Source organism: Cetorhinus maximus, chromosome 14 (assembly GCF_964194155.1).
Source record: "Cetorhinus maximus chromosome 14, sCetMax3.hap1.1, whole genome shotgun sequence".
In the NCBI taxonomy this organism is placed as follows: domain Eukaryota; kingdom Metazoa; phylum Chordata; class Chondrichthyes; order Lamniformes; family Cetorhinidae; genus Cetorhinus; species Cetorhinus maximus.
The window spans coordinates 77,189,654-77,203,369 of NC_135892.1; the positions used below are offsets into that span (position 1 = coordinate 77,189,654).

The 13,716-nt window shown below is 40.6% G+C and overlaps 1 protein-coding gene across 7 annotated transcripts in view; it reads right to left on the reverse strand.

Moving 5' to 3' along the window:
- Positions 1-3,852: 3,852 nt before the first annotated feature.
- Positions 3,853-13,716, reverse strand: part of LOC144689745 (REST corepressor 3-like) — an 80,232-nt gene continuing 70,368 nt past the window's right edge. For all 7 annotated transcript variants that reach the window (XM_078557111.1, XM_078557109.1, XM_078557110.1 and 4 more), the window contains one exon: positions 3,853-5,937. In XM_078557111.1, the coding sequence (XP_078413237.1) occupies positions 5,620-5,937 (318 nt within the window). In that variant the 3' untranslated portion in view covers positions 3,853-5,619. The remainder of the gene's footprint in view (positions 5,938-13,716) is intronic.

Sequence of the window (13,716 nt, forward strand, 5' to 3'; positions counted from 1 at the left end):
GCAGTCTGGTAAACCTTCGCTGCACTCCCTCTATAGCAAGAACATCTTTCCTCAGATGAGGCCAAAACTGCACACAATATTCCAGGTGTAGTCTCACCAAGGTCCTGTATAATTGCAGCAAGGCATCCCTGCTCCTGTACTTGAATCCTCTCCCCATGAAGGCCAACATACCAATTGCCTTCTTAACCGCCTGCTGCACCTGCATGTTTACCTTCAGCAACTGGTGTATGAGGACACCCAGGTCTCGTTGTACATTCCCCTCTCTCAATTTATAGCCATTTAGATAATAATCTGCCTTCCAAAGTGGATCGCACATTTATCCACATTATACTGCATCTGCCATGCATTTGCCCACTCACTCAGTTTGTCCAAATCACACTGAAGCACCTCTGCATCCTCCAACGTTACCTAGTCTGACCTACATCTGACTCCAGACCCACAGGTGTGGTTGACTCTTAACTGCCCTCTAAACAAGGGCAATTAGGGATGGCAATTAATGCTGGCCTAACCAATGATGCCCACATCCCATAAATGAATAATAAAAAAAATTCCACCTTCCGAAAAAGTGCTGCCAAACACATCTATCCTACCTCACAACCTGTCCTGATCTTGCCAGTTTGAAAACCTCAAGGAGTTCAAGAAAACTGTATCCAGTCTACCAAAATTTTGCCAGAGGCAGGGAGACACCAGTGGTTCGAATGAGATAAATTATAAATTTAAATGTCCACCTGAACTGCTGCTCAATCTCGCATCTCTTTCACTGGTCAGTTTCCCTCAACATCAATTTAAAAATCTCATTAATATCCCTTAAGTAATATATACATGTCTGCTTCCACTAATTAAAGCTCTGGCTTCGGCAAGGAAATCCAGCCTTTTCAGAGTATTGGGTGTTGGTGATCTAAATTCAATGTGTCTCAGAAGGGGGAGGTGAGATATATTTGTCAGAACAGTTCTAGCTGTGGGATACAGAGTTTGTTTTTTGGCGTGCTATTTGCCTTTACAGGCAGGTAGATGTTGTGCATGTGTTTCAAATTTTCTATTTTTACTTTGGACTGCCTACCTCTCCTCTTTTTCCTCCTGTTTCAATTTCTCCCATTTTGGTGCCTTCTTCTTTGTACAAGCTTCTCTTCATTGTCTTAGCTGTTCACTTGCTTTTATTCTTTTAATGCTTTTCCAGGGCCTTACTGAGATGCTCTTTCATATCAGTTTGCTATCAGGCAGCTTGAGGTTATTGAGCCTATCCATTTTCTCACTATAAGTCCTTATTCTTTCTTTCCTTTCTCTTCTTCTACCACCTAAACTGCTAAAATGGGTTCCCTTGTTTTCAATTCTGGCAAATGGTTATTCCCAAAACATTAACCACTCACTTATCTCAACAAATGCTGATTGCCCTGCTATACATTTCTCAGATTTTCAGTTTCTGGTCTGTTACAAATTATTTATGAATATTGCTTTCTAATTGTCTTATTGGTCTAACCTTTGAATAATAAAAGCTTTGACAAAGAAGTCATTCAGCCCATCATGCATATGCTGGCTCTTTTTAAACAATTTTTGATATGTTTACAAAGCCTTTGCTATTTCACTTCAGGTTGATTGCCAGTTATAGTACTCCATAGCTTTTTAAGCTCCCATAATCTCCCTTTAAACTTCACAGCTCGTTATTGTTCTCATGTTGTTTTTGTTTTGCTTTACTATTCTTAATTTTACTACAATCCTTTATATGTGCCCTAATGTCTCTGAAGCTCAACTTTGGACAAGCAAAAAAACCCATCAATTTAGGAGGTTGCATATAATTAAGAGGTTGTATCCAAAATTGCAGCCATTTTGTCAATGTCAAGTTACACGCAATTATCTTCCCAATCTCAGAAAACGCCTGAACATTATGTGGGCATAAATCAGCCTGTACAATCAGGGAACAAGGAAATACCAATCCCAAATCAGCAATTCCTTCACTGGGTCTTAAAATTTAATGGTTCTACCCATTTAATCATCATTCATGCAAATCAGACACAGCATCTTTTAAGGATCTGCAAACAGGGAAGTTATCCAATTTTTAGTGTTACTTATATTTAATGCATTCAAAGAAACATATTAACACAGATCAGGGCCTGAATTTTCAGGTCGGCGGGCAGGAGCGATCGGCAAGCCTGGGAGCAGTCGGGAAACGGGCCACCGACTGCAATCAGCCCCCGACCACAATTTCACTCTGGCTGACCAATTAACGGCCAGCCAGTGTGAAGTGCGCGCTGAAAAGCTCAGTGCTGCCGGGGTGGGGGCGGGAGATGTCATCAACGCAGGCGCAGGTGAACACTGACAGAAAGCTCCCTGAAGACAGAGAACTGCCGCAGGGGGCTGAAGACCAGGAACCCAGGAAATAAAGTTTTTAAAATCAGAAAAAAATTGTCCAAGCATCACAATCAGGCACCTAAACATATAGATTATAAAAACGCTGTCCACAGATGTCTATTTTTATTTTATTTAATAACAGAAACCTCATCCCACTCTTGGGTGAACTTCGATGAAAAATGTAAAGGCCGCCCAGCTGATTCGCCTGTCCGCCAACCGCAAGGTTGGATGGGCTACGTAAAGTGACAATTGCACCATTAATGGACTTAATTGCTCTCTTAATTGCCGATAGGCGTGCCTTCCGACTTTTGAGCACGGCAAGCGACCGAAATATCGTGCGAGCACAGCATGACGTTTGGATGCTCGCATGATGTCATCTCGTGCGATTTCACGACCGATTAGGTCGGGTGCACACCCGCCCGATCAGCGTAAAATTCTGCCCCAGGTCTCAGTGAGGATAATTGCAGTTAAAAGACCAGAAAAATTACTCGATTTGTTAGCATGGCTGAAAATCTAGACAAAATTTTGAGACTGCTCTCCAAACAAATTTAATTGGAAAGTACCTGCATTTGAGTCAGAAATGTAAGTAGAAATTTGTTTGGACAGCTTTGATTATGAACGTAAAATAACAATCGAGGGCACTTGTCATTGTAATTATATGCATAACCCATACGCTAAACCTTGCAATCTTTTAAGCCATATAAATAGTTTGCATCCAGTTTACATGTGCATCTGGGGCTAATGGCGAGGAAATTACACAAAGGATAGGCATTGGAGAAAGTGCAAAAAAAAAAACAGGCTGGGTTCTTCTCTTGAAAAGGTAAGACTGAGAGGTCTTTTAACATTATGAAGCCATTTGATAGAGATGTTTTCACTTGTTGGGAAGGGCAGAGTTGGTTGGGGGAAATTGGTGTGGGTAAGAGCCCAAAGCTATGGCCACAGATATAAAATAGTCATTACTAAATCGAATAAGGAGTTCAGGAGAAATTTCCTTACTCAAGGGAATGGTTAGAATGTGGAACGTTGCGACCACATGGAATAGTTGAGACAAAATGTATAGATGATGTTTAGGGGAAGCCAAGTAATTTCATGAGGGAGAAAGGACTAGAAGGATATTGATAGTTTGAGATGAAGTAAGCTGGAGATAGCTCCTGCAGAGTATAACCACTGGCACAGGCCTATTGGGCCAAATGGCAAGTTTCTGTGTCACATGCATTATATAATAGAAACTCCAGGCCCTAATCCCTGCCTTGCTTATGTGTTCGTCTTGAATAAATGTTTGTCAATCAAAGTACAAAACTGGCCAGCCTCAAGCAAAACTACATGGACTTAAACTACATGGACTTGGAAACTATTTCTCCCTGCAATATTCATTAACAAATTTCCATCAATAGGATTAATGCTTTGTGGAGTACAATAGATCTTAACGAAGTAAAGTCCAATTATAACAATGCATTAACTCCAAGTCTTTGAAACAAAACTTTAGAAAATACGAAAAGAAAAGCATTTCCAGATAGAAGTTTAATACAGCAAAGGAGCAAGCACACAATTTCTTACACTAAAAATACTGCTTAAAATACATGCCGAATGTCTGACTTAACAGATAAATAAGGGAGCTCTGACTGTACATGCACAGTTGTTACACTATAAACTGAAAACGAAAACTAAAATAAGACAAAATTCATGTCAATATGTACAGTAAACTAAAGTACTTTGAGGTTTTATAGGTTCTTCTTTGTGCTATTTTCTACATCAAATTACAGTATTTCATTTTAGTATTTTCAAACATCTTACACGGAAAAAAAGAATTAATGCATATCAATTACAGTCTCAAGCCATTTTTAATAAAAAGTAACTATCTGAAAAACCTCCACACCCGTGCCTCCTCTATTTCCCCGCAGGGCACATTTGAGTCTCCTGCTGGGGAAGCATGATTCTGTGGACTGTCCTCTAATACATGATCATAGTTAATGGTCTATTATCAGCAGCCAACTGGAGGCACATTTTTAGGGTAAGGCAATGGTGCCTGTGCTAGCCTAGTCACCTTCCCCTCACAGTAAGTATCCTGTTGTACTCTACTGTTCAGTGTACTGGCTAGAATGAAAACTGACAAAGTTCACACTCAAGGTGTACAGCACTATGAAGGACACCCTTACAACTCAGACCCACAAACTACTGGCTTGGAAATAACTGTTCTAGGACCTATTCTCGGCCACCATTTTCAACAACTTTAATCATACTGATTTGATAGCATGATGAATGTACCCTTAGTGATGCTCATCTCAGTTCGAACAGGACTCACTACTTGTATCCTATGAGGAAATCACTTTAATTTATAAGAAATGCATTTAATATTTATCAGAAATTTAAAATATGTTTGCTACAAAAATGCAGCAATTGCCACATTTCAGTAATTATTAATCATTTTATAAATAGATATTTAAAAAGGTAGGAGTAATGACAGATTTTGATAAGCTGGGAACAGGCATTTAACATTACTGAAATGTTAATTAACAAGATGATTATCTGGAGTTTTCCTAAACCAAGTGCACCTCTTTGGTATCAAAACCAATTAAATGCAGTAACTACTTCACTTTCGGCAATGTTAACCATTTTACAAAATTCAAAGCTGAAATTATATGCAGCAAATTGATAACATTTAACAAATTAAGATTAATTTTCAATCTTACCAACTGGTGTTTCAAACCAAAATATCTATTTTGGAACTAAGTTGAATTAAGTGCACTTCCTTGGGACAAAGTTTTTGACTCGTACAACCAGGAGTTAATGCTGTCAAGTCCAAAAAGTTTTAACCATAAAAAATACAAGTTCAAAAGACTGTATTTCACACAATACAATCTTAAATGTTTCCTGATGTTTTTGCCGTTATTTGCTGAATACTGTATTTTCAAATATAATAAATTAATACAGGGCAATAAAACAAGGGCTGTGGTGCATCAAATTTCATAAATAATTGTTAAAAATATTTTTCTTAAGTTTCTCAGGTGTCAATCTTACTGGCTTTTATTTTTCTGTACAAAAAAGATATGTTGATATACAATAAATCATCTAATTTAAATTGTTGTGTTGTCAGGAGTTCAATTCACCCAAAACGTAGAACTCGCAGAGATGGAGTACATCAAGATGCAATTAGATAGTGTGAAACATTCTTCTTAGTTGGTGAATTTTGGGTTATGTGAAGCATCTTCAGTTAAACAAAGCCACACAAGCAAACTTTTTTGTTTTAGGTCATAAAGCAAAGAAAAAAATAAGTCAATGTAAAGATGAAGACTGTGATTCAGTCTGAATTCCAATCAGTGATGGAGGCTGCTGTAGTACTGGCCTAGGATTCAAACGGGGTGGAATAGGGTTACTTGGACGAATTAGTGGGGGCGGTGGTTGGTTAAGGGAAGGTCTTGGCTGTAAAAATCGAGTCTGCTGCTGGAGAGGAGGTGGTTGACGATGAAGAGCAGGAGCTGCAGGAAGCACTGGTCGAAGCAGTGGTGGAGGCTGGTTTAAGGTAGCGACACATGTAGCAGCTACAGTAACTGGAGTTGGAGGTGCTGGGCCAGAAGCTGGAGGAGGTTGAACCTGTAAGAGAAATAAGGGGAAACGGTAGCCATAGCTCACTGAAAAACAAGCACCCTTTACAGACATAGTTAAATTAGCACAGCTTGATAACTACAATTTTGAAATACAGTAGTTCATTAGTGTATTAGCACAAGTGCTTCTAGATCTTCATCAGATGTAACTATATTAAAACATTAATGCTACATATTTACTTGTACAAATTATACCAACCTTTAAGTTAACAGTTCTCAAGATCCACAATTTTGTTTCCTATCACTTTCTGAAGACATAAGTACCTATTCTACTTTAAATTAGAAACCTGATGGGACTTTGTGCAGCATTTTTATGTTTACTATACTGACATGTAGAACAAGGCTTCTGTTTATCTGCTGATATCAGAAGGGTGTCAGCCATAGCTCAGTTGGTAGCACTCTCGCCTCTGAGTAAAAAGGTTGTTGGTTCAAGTCCTACTCCAGGGCTTTGGAGGACGGACGGCGCAGAAGAAAGGTAGGGTGAAATCCAAAGCTGGGGCGAGTTCCGAAGAAGAGTCACATTGTACTGGAAATGTTAACTCTGTTTCTCTCCACAGATGCTACCAGGCCTGCTGAGTTTTTCCAGCATTTTTATTTAACTCTTCCTCAATTTCTGCGTGGCATCGTTCAGTTTGCATTAACGGTCTGGATGCAAATGCAACTGGTTCTCATTGCTGCATGAGGGTTGCTCCAAGTCCTGTCTCGCTGGCAGGATGATCTCATCGTCAACATCGTAGTGCCTCAGCACTGGCATTGTCGTCACTAGTTGTTTCACGCAAGTGAAAGCTGCTGCTTGTTCTGTACAGCAATACCACTGATTATCCTTTGCAGTGAGTTTGCGTGGAGGTTCACTCCGATGACAAACTGGGGCATGAGCTTTGCTAGATAGTTTACAAATCCAACAAATCATTGCACCGCCTTTGCTTATTTTGGTTGTTGATTCTCTGCTGCTCCTGCTCTCACCGTATCAGGATCAGGGCAAACCCCTTTCGCTGTCACTACATGACCTATGTGCTTGACTTCAGTCACCTTTTCTTATTCAGCTTCAGGTTCATCAGGCAATCTCTCTCTAGATTCTGATCATGGTCTGCGATGCTGTCTTCCATCGTATCTCCACATCTACTGATTAGTAGATCATCCATGATTGCTTCCACTCCTGGAGGGGCATTGACTATCTCATGCATTCTGTGTTGATACTCTTCCGAAGCATGGCCAAATTCCGAACAGCATGCACAACCATTTGTACCTCCTAAATGGCATCCAGAACATAGTCAGGAAACTACTGCTTTCATCCAACTTCACTTGCCAGTATCCATCCTTCGCATCTAGGGCAGTAAAGACCTTCGCCTTGGCAAGTTGTGGCAAACTTTCTTCAATATTTGGCATGGGGTAGAGAGATCTCTTCAAAGCTTTATTGAGGTCCTTTGGATCTCTACACACCCCCAGCTTTCCAAAGTGTTTCACTGCTACCATGTTGCTAATCCTGTTTGTAGGAGTTGTCAATTTCTTGATTATTCCCATCTTTTCAAGCTCCTCTGTCTTGTCTTTCAGGCTGTGTTTGAGAGCAGCTGGAACTCTCTTCGGAAGATGCTGAGTTGGTTGCATAATCTCATCTACTTCAAGATGATATTCACCAGGAAGACATCCAAGACCTGTGAAACATCTTTGTAATTTTTTAGGATTTAGTAAGTAAGCAGTAAATGGTTTTGTGCCATGCGAAACACTTCAAATCTCTTCTGGTACATGGAGGGTTATCAGCCCAAACTCTTTGACTTGTTTCAGCTGGGATGAGTGGATTTTGCTTAGTGTCTACTATTTGGAATTGTAGATCGTCTTCATTATTGTGGCTCAGCTTAGTTTACCCTCTTAAGGTGAGCAATGTTCCATCATATAGTCTCAACTTTACTTTTGACAGCTTAATTTTTAGGTCACCATCTTGCGCAACCTCACGCAGGTCTGCGAAGCTCATGATGTTGCACGTAGCACCAGTGTCTATCTGACACTTCATACTCTCCTTCTGCAGTCATCATTCCAATAGTCCAAACCATTTTTCTCCTTTAGGCTTGAGGGTGCCAACCTGTTCTAGGGTGTAGAGTAATTTGTCTAGTTCATCGACATCTCTTCAGGAACCATCTTTATAGGCTTGCTTTTCTTCTTCCCAGCAAAACACTTGGCGTGCAAAGTTATCTAGCTTCTTGCAGTTAAAGCACTGCTTTCCCCATGCCAAACATACTTCCTTTTCTTTTGTGTTGTGTCCTCCATAACATTTACATCCAGTACTCCAGCCTTGATCTTTCTGCTGGCCCTTCTGCAAATAGTTCTTGCTTCACTCCATTATTTTGGACATGGAAGGCCTGAACTGCCTCTCAGCAGAGTGCAAAGCCTCATCAGTTCTCCCATCATACAGATGATTGACCATTTCAGAGCTTCTGCGCATGTCAACAGCTTTCTTCAGAGTAGGCGTCCCTTCCCTCAGCAGACTTGCTCTCGTGGAGGGATCTCTTGTTCCTAAGACAATCTGTCTCTGATCAGATCATCCTTCAGCTGTTCAAACTCAAGATTTAACTAGGCATCTCAATGTAGTCACATACTGTTCAATGTTCTCCCCCTCCTCCTGAGCTCTGGTGTTGAAAACAAAGTATTCACAAGGGCTCAAAGTGGGTCCTTAAGGCCTCCAAAATTTCACAAGGCTGGCTTTTATGCTCCTCAGTGAGATCTAGAGTGCAATAAAGGTTGTAGCACTCTTTCCCCAGCACTGTTGACAGAGCTGATACTCTTATTTGTTCAGATTTCTTGTTTAACTTTATGGAACTTTCATAATTTTGCCATTGAGACTGGAAGAATTTCCAATTTATTTTCAAATCTGCCTTCATCCCAATAGGTGAAGGTACTGGAATATTCAAAGCTATGCTGACTTACCCAGTGACCAATGTCCTGTACGAAGTTGCAGACTGAAGTTTTAATGATTCTCTGCTGTTTCTTACAATTGCTGGCTCGTTTACAACTATCAAAATCCCCTCAATTTCAGCTGCACACTCCTGACAACATGTTGCAAGTGGTGGACGAAATGGCTTCTGCTCTCAAGCCTTCATACACCAAGGGTGACATCTGATGTCACATGACTATGGCAAGCCTATGGTCATAATACACAAAGGCACTTCTCCAAATACACTAAAGTCCTTTAGGGAAGAAAATCTGCCATCCTTACCCAGTCTGATCTACATGCTGACCCACAGAAATGGGGCTGACTCTTAACTGCCCTCTGAAATGGCCTAGCAAGCCACTCAGTTCAAGGGCAATTAGGGATGGGCAACAAATGCTGGTCTTGCTAGTGACGCCTACATCCCATGAAAGAACATATATCAAAAAAATTGGGGTTGGTAATTGCAGGAACAGAAACCCAACCCCTCCGTCATGTCTAACATCTACAACGAGACATTTCAATTAATGGTTTTCGTTTATTCTGCAAAATTATGTGCATCAACTTATTTTTGTTATTCACAGTTTTTAATTATTGTTGTTACCTTCAGGCTGCTCAACTTTTTAAACTTCACTGAAATATGTTATCCACCAAATTATCAGATCAGCAATAAAATATGCTTATTTAGTTTTCAATAAACATATTGAGATTGTGTCAGAAAGAACCTTGGTATAGTAAAATACTTAGGGCTGGGTTGTTGCAGAGTTCCAAGGGCTCTGGAGCTATTTAAAAATGGCAGGTGGGACCAGATTTCGTGATTCCTGCCCCCATTCCCAGCACCTACAATTTTCAGTGGTGTGTAATAAAGGTGCGAACGGTTAGCCTGCACTCCCAAACTGACAAGCTCCACTGTAGGGGTAGACGTCTCCTAGCCCCCTGCATTTTTCGAGGAGTCGGACCAGCTTCTCTATGACTTGTGGTTCACAGCCCCTCAATGGAGTCAAGAATCATAGCCTGAATTTGGGAACCTTTTGAAAGGCAAGGTCAAAAGGCCTTACCCATGCAACCTCATGCCAACTTTTGTCCCCCACCCACACCCCCCACGGTCCCTCCAAGTCAACTCATGGCACTTTCATGCCCATTCGGAAGTATACACTCTGTAGAGAACCAATGAACACTATAGTAACAATAGCATGTGTGGAATTGCTTAAAAAACCACCCATTCATAATTTTCTTTAAAAACTAAATATCAGTGTCCTGGTGAGTCGGAAACTAGGGTGGTAGAGGGGGCTTTAAACTAAATAGTCGGTGGGGATGAGGGGGGTGAAGGGATTGTGTGAAAGGAGATGTAGTAAATCAAAGGGTAACAACAAGATACTACAGCAGGGTAGCGATTTGGGTAAAGATAACCAGAGTGTGGCAGGAAGGGACAGAGAGGTCACTTAAGTGCACCAGTAGATAAGACCAGAGATTTTAAAAATAGTAAAAAAAAACTGGGTTAAAGGTTCTGTATCTGAATGCATGCAGCACTTGTAACAAAATGAATGAATTATTAGCACAGGTAGAAATAAATATGTATGACCTGAAAGCCATCATGGAGACATGGTTGCAAGGTGACCAAGGCTGGGACCTGAATATTGAAAGCCATTTGACATTTCAAAAAGATAACAAGCTAAGAAAGGTGATGGGGTAGCTCTGTTAATTTAGGATGTCAACAGTACTGCAGTGAGAGATGACCTTAGCGCAAAAGAGCAAGATGTATAATCAATTTGGATAGAGATAAAAATAGGAAAGGGAGGAGTGCACTTGTGGGAGTAGTTTACAGGCCCCCTAACAGTGGTTACACTGTAGGACAGAGTATACAGGAAAAAATAAATGGGGTGTGTAAGAAAGGTACCATAATAATCATGGGTGACTTTAATCCACATGTAGATTGGACAAATCAGATTGGCAAAGCTAGCCTGGAAAATGACTTCATAGAGTGTATGTGGACCAATTTCTTTGAGCAGTATGTTCTAGAGCCAACAGGGAGCATGCTATCCTCAATGTGGTAAAGAGCAAAGAGACAGAATTACTCAATAACATTATGGTAAAGGGGCCTGTGGGTGACAGTGATCATAACATGATAGGATTTCATGTTCAGTTTGAAGGGGCGAAGTATGGGTCTAAGACTAGTGTTTTAAGCCTGAATAAAGGTAATTGCAAGGGTATGAAGGCAGAGCTAGCTAAAGTGAACTGGGAAACTAGGTTAAAATGTAGGACAGTAGAGGTGCAGTGGCAAACTTTTAAGGAGATATTTAATAACTTTCAGCAAAGGTTTATTTCAGTGAGAAAGAAAGACTCTGAGAAGGATGCATAATTCATGGCTGAATAAGCAAGTTAAGGATAGTATTAAATTGAAAGAAACATTACAAATCTGCAAAGATTAGTGGTAGATCACAAAATTGGTCAGATTTTAAGAACCAGCAAGGAATGACTAAACAGAATAATAAAGAAAAAGAAAGTTAAGTATAAGAGAAAGCTAGCTTCCTCAGATTCTAGAAGGGTTCCAGCGAATTGGAAAACAGCTAATGTTATACCTTTATTCCAGAGAGGGAGAAGACAGAAAGCAGGAAACTATAGGCCAGTGAGCCTAACATAGGGAGAATGCTAGAATTCATTATTAAAGGAAGTTGTAGTAGGATATTTAGAAAATCATAATTTGATCAGGCAGAGTCAACTAGGCTGTGTAAGGGAAATTGTGTTTAACTAATTTATTAGAGACTTTTGAGGAAGTAACAAGCAAGGTAGATAAAGGAGAACTTGTAGATGAGGTGTACTTGGATTTCCAAAAGGCATTTGATAAGGTGCTACATCAAAGGTTACTACACAAGATAAGAGAACATAGTATAGGGAGTAACATATTGGCATGGATAAAGGATTGGTTAACTAATAGGAAGCAGAGAGTAGGGATAAATGGAACCTTTTTTGGGTTGGCAAGAAGTAACTAGTGGAATGCCACAGGAATCAGTGCTGGGGCTTCAACTATTTATAATCTACATCAATGATTTGGACCGAATGCATGGTACCTAAATTCGCCAATGACACCAAGATGTATAGGAAATTAAGTTGTCAAGGAGAGGTAGAGAGCCTGCAAGGGGATATAGACAGGTTAAATGAGTGGGCAAAAATTTGGCAGATTGGGTACAATGTGGGAAAATGTGAACTTGTCCACTCCGGCAGGAAAGATAGAAATGCAGTATACTATTTAAATGGGGAGAGATTGAGTGGTTCAGAGGCATCTAGGTGTCCTGGTACATGAATCACAAAAGGTTAGTATGCAGCTACAGCAAGTTATTAGGAAGGCAAATGGAATGTTGACATTTATTGCAAGGGGAATGGAATATAAAAGTAGGGAAGATTTACTGTAGCTGTACAGGGCATTGGTGAGACCACATCTAGAATACTGCATACAATTCTGGTCTCCTTATTTGGAAATATATAATTGGGTTAGAGCAGTACAGAGAAGGTTCACTTGATTCATTCCTGGGGTGAAGGGCTTATCCTATGAACAAGTTGGGCCTATACTCATTGGAATTTAGAAGAATGAGAGGTGATCTTTTTGAAACATATAAAATCCTGAGGGGGCTTGATAGGGTAGAAACCAGGAGGATGCTTTCACTTATGGGGGAGACTAAAACTAAGGGACACAGTCTAAGGATAAGTGGCCTCCCTTTTAAGACTGTAATGAGGAGAATTTTTTTCTCTCAAGGGTCGTTAGTCTGTGGATTTCTCTTCCTCAGAAAGCAGTGCAGGCTGGGTCATTGGACTTATTCAAGGCAGAATTAAACAGATTTTTGATAAACAAAGGAGTCAAGGGTTATGGAGAGCAGATAGGAAAGTGGAATTGTGACCACAACCAGATCAGCCATGATCTTATTGTATGGCAGAGCTGGCTCAAAGGGCTGAATGGTCTCCTCCTGCTCCTAAGTCCTATGTTCCTAGTCCTATCGATAACAGAAGCTATAAGCACTTCACACCTCTATGTTGTACAAATAAACACTGAGCCATTGACAAAAGAGATCAAATAAAAATAAGTTATTATAATATTAAGCTATCAGTCAAACAAAGTTTTCCCTCCTCACCAGCTGTGTCAACAGAGGTAATCCTTTTATGGGAGTCTGGCTCTTAGCCAAGCATGCATAATGAGGCTTTAGTCTGAGCCCAGACTTCCATAAAACAATTACCTTTGTTGACACAGCTGGAAAGAGGGGAAAACTCTGTCTGATTGACAGCTTAATGATGTTATAATAATCTATTTTTTTCAAAGATCTTGTTTGTCAATGGCTCAATGTTTATTTGTACAAGATAAAGTAACGTCAAACGTTTACAGCGTCTGTTACTTTTACTTTAAGGGTGTGGCTGATTGACACTTTTATAAGGTTGTAACAATAGCAGCTTTTTTGAAGAAAATTATGAATGGGTGCTTTTTAAGTAGTTCCACACATGCCATTGTTACTATAAGGTTCACTGATTCTGTACAGAGCATATACTGGGTGAATGGGCATGGAAGTGTCATGGGTTGGCATGGAGGATACGAGGGGCCAGTGGGGTGGATTGGGGGGGGCAAGGAGAGTGGCTGGATGTGTGAAGGCGCGGGAGGATCAAGGGCTAGAGGGCCAAAAATATAAAAAAAGTGGGGCTAAGTCCCAAAGAACCAAGACGGGCAGTTAAACAGCCTGTCTTGGCACTCGGCTGCCCACGGCCACCTCCAATGTGCTTCTGAGGATGGCAGGCCCCAAGTCCATCCTGCACACCCACCACCGCCCACCATTCCCTCCAACATCCGGTGCGATAATTGGGTCTGAG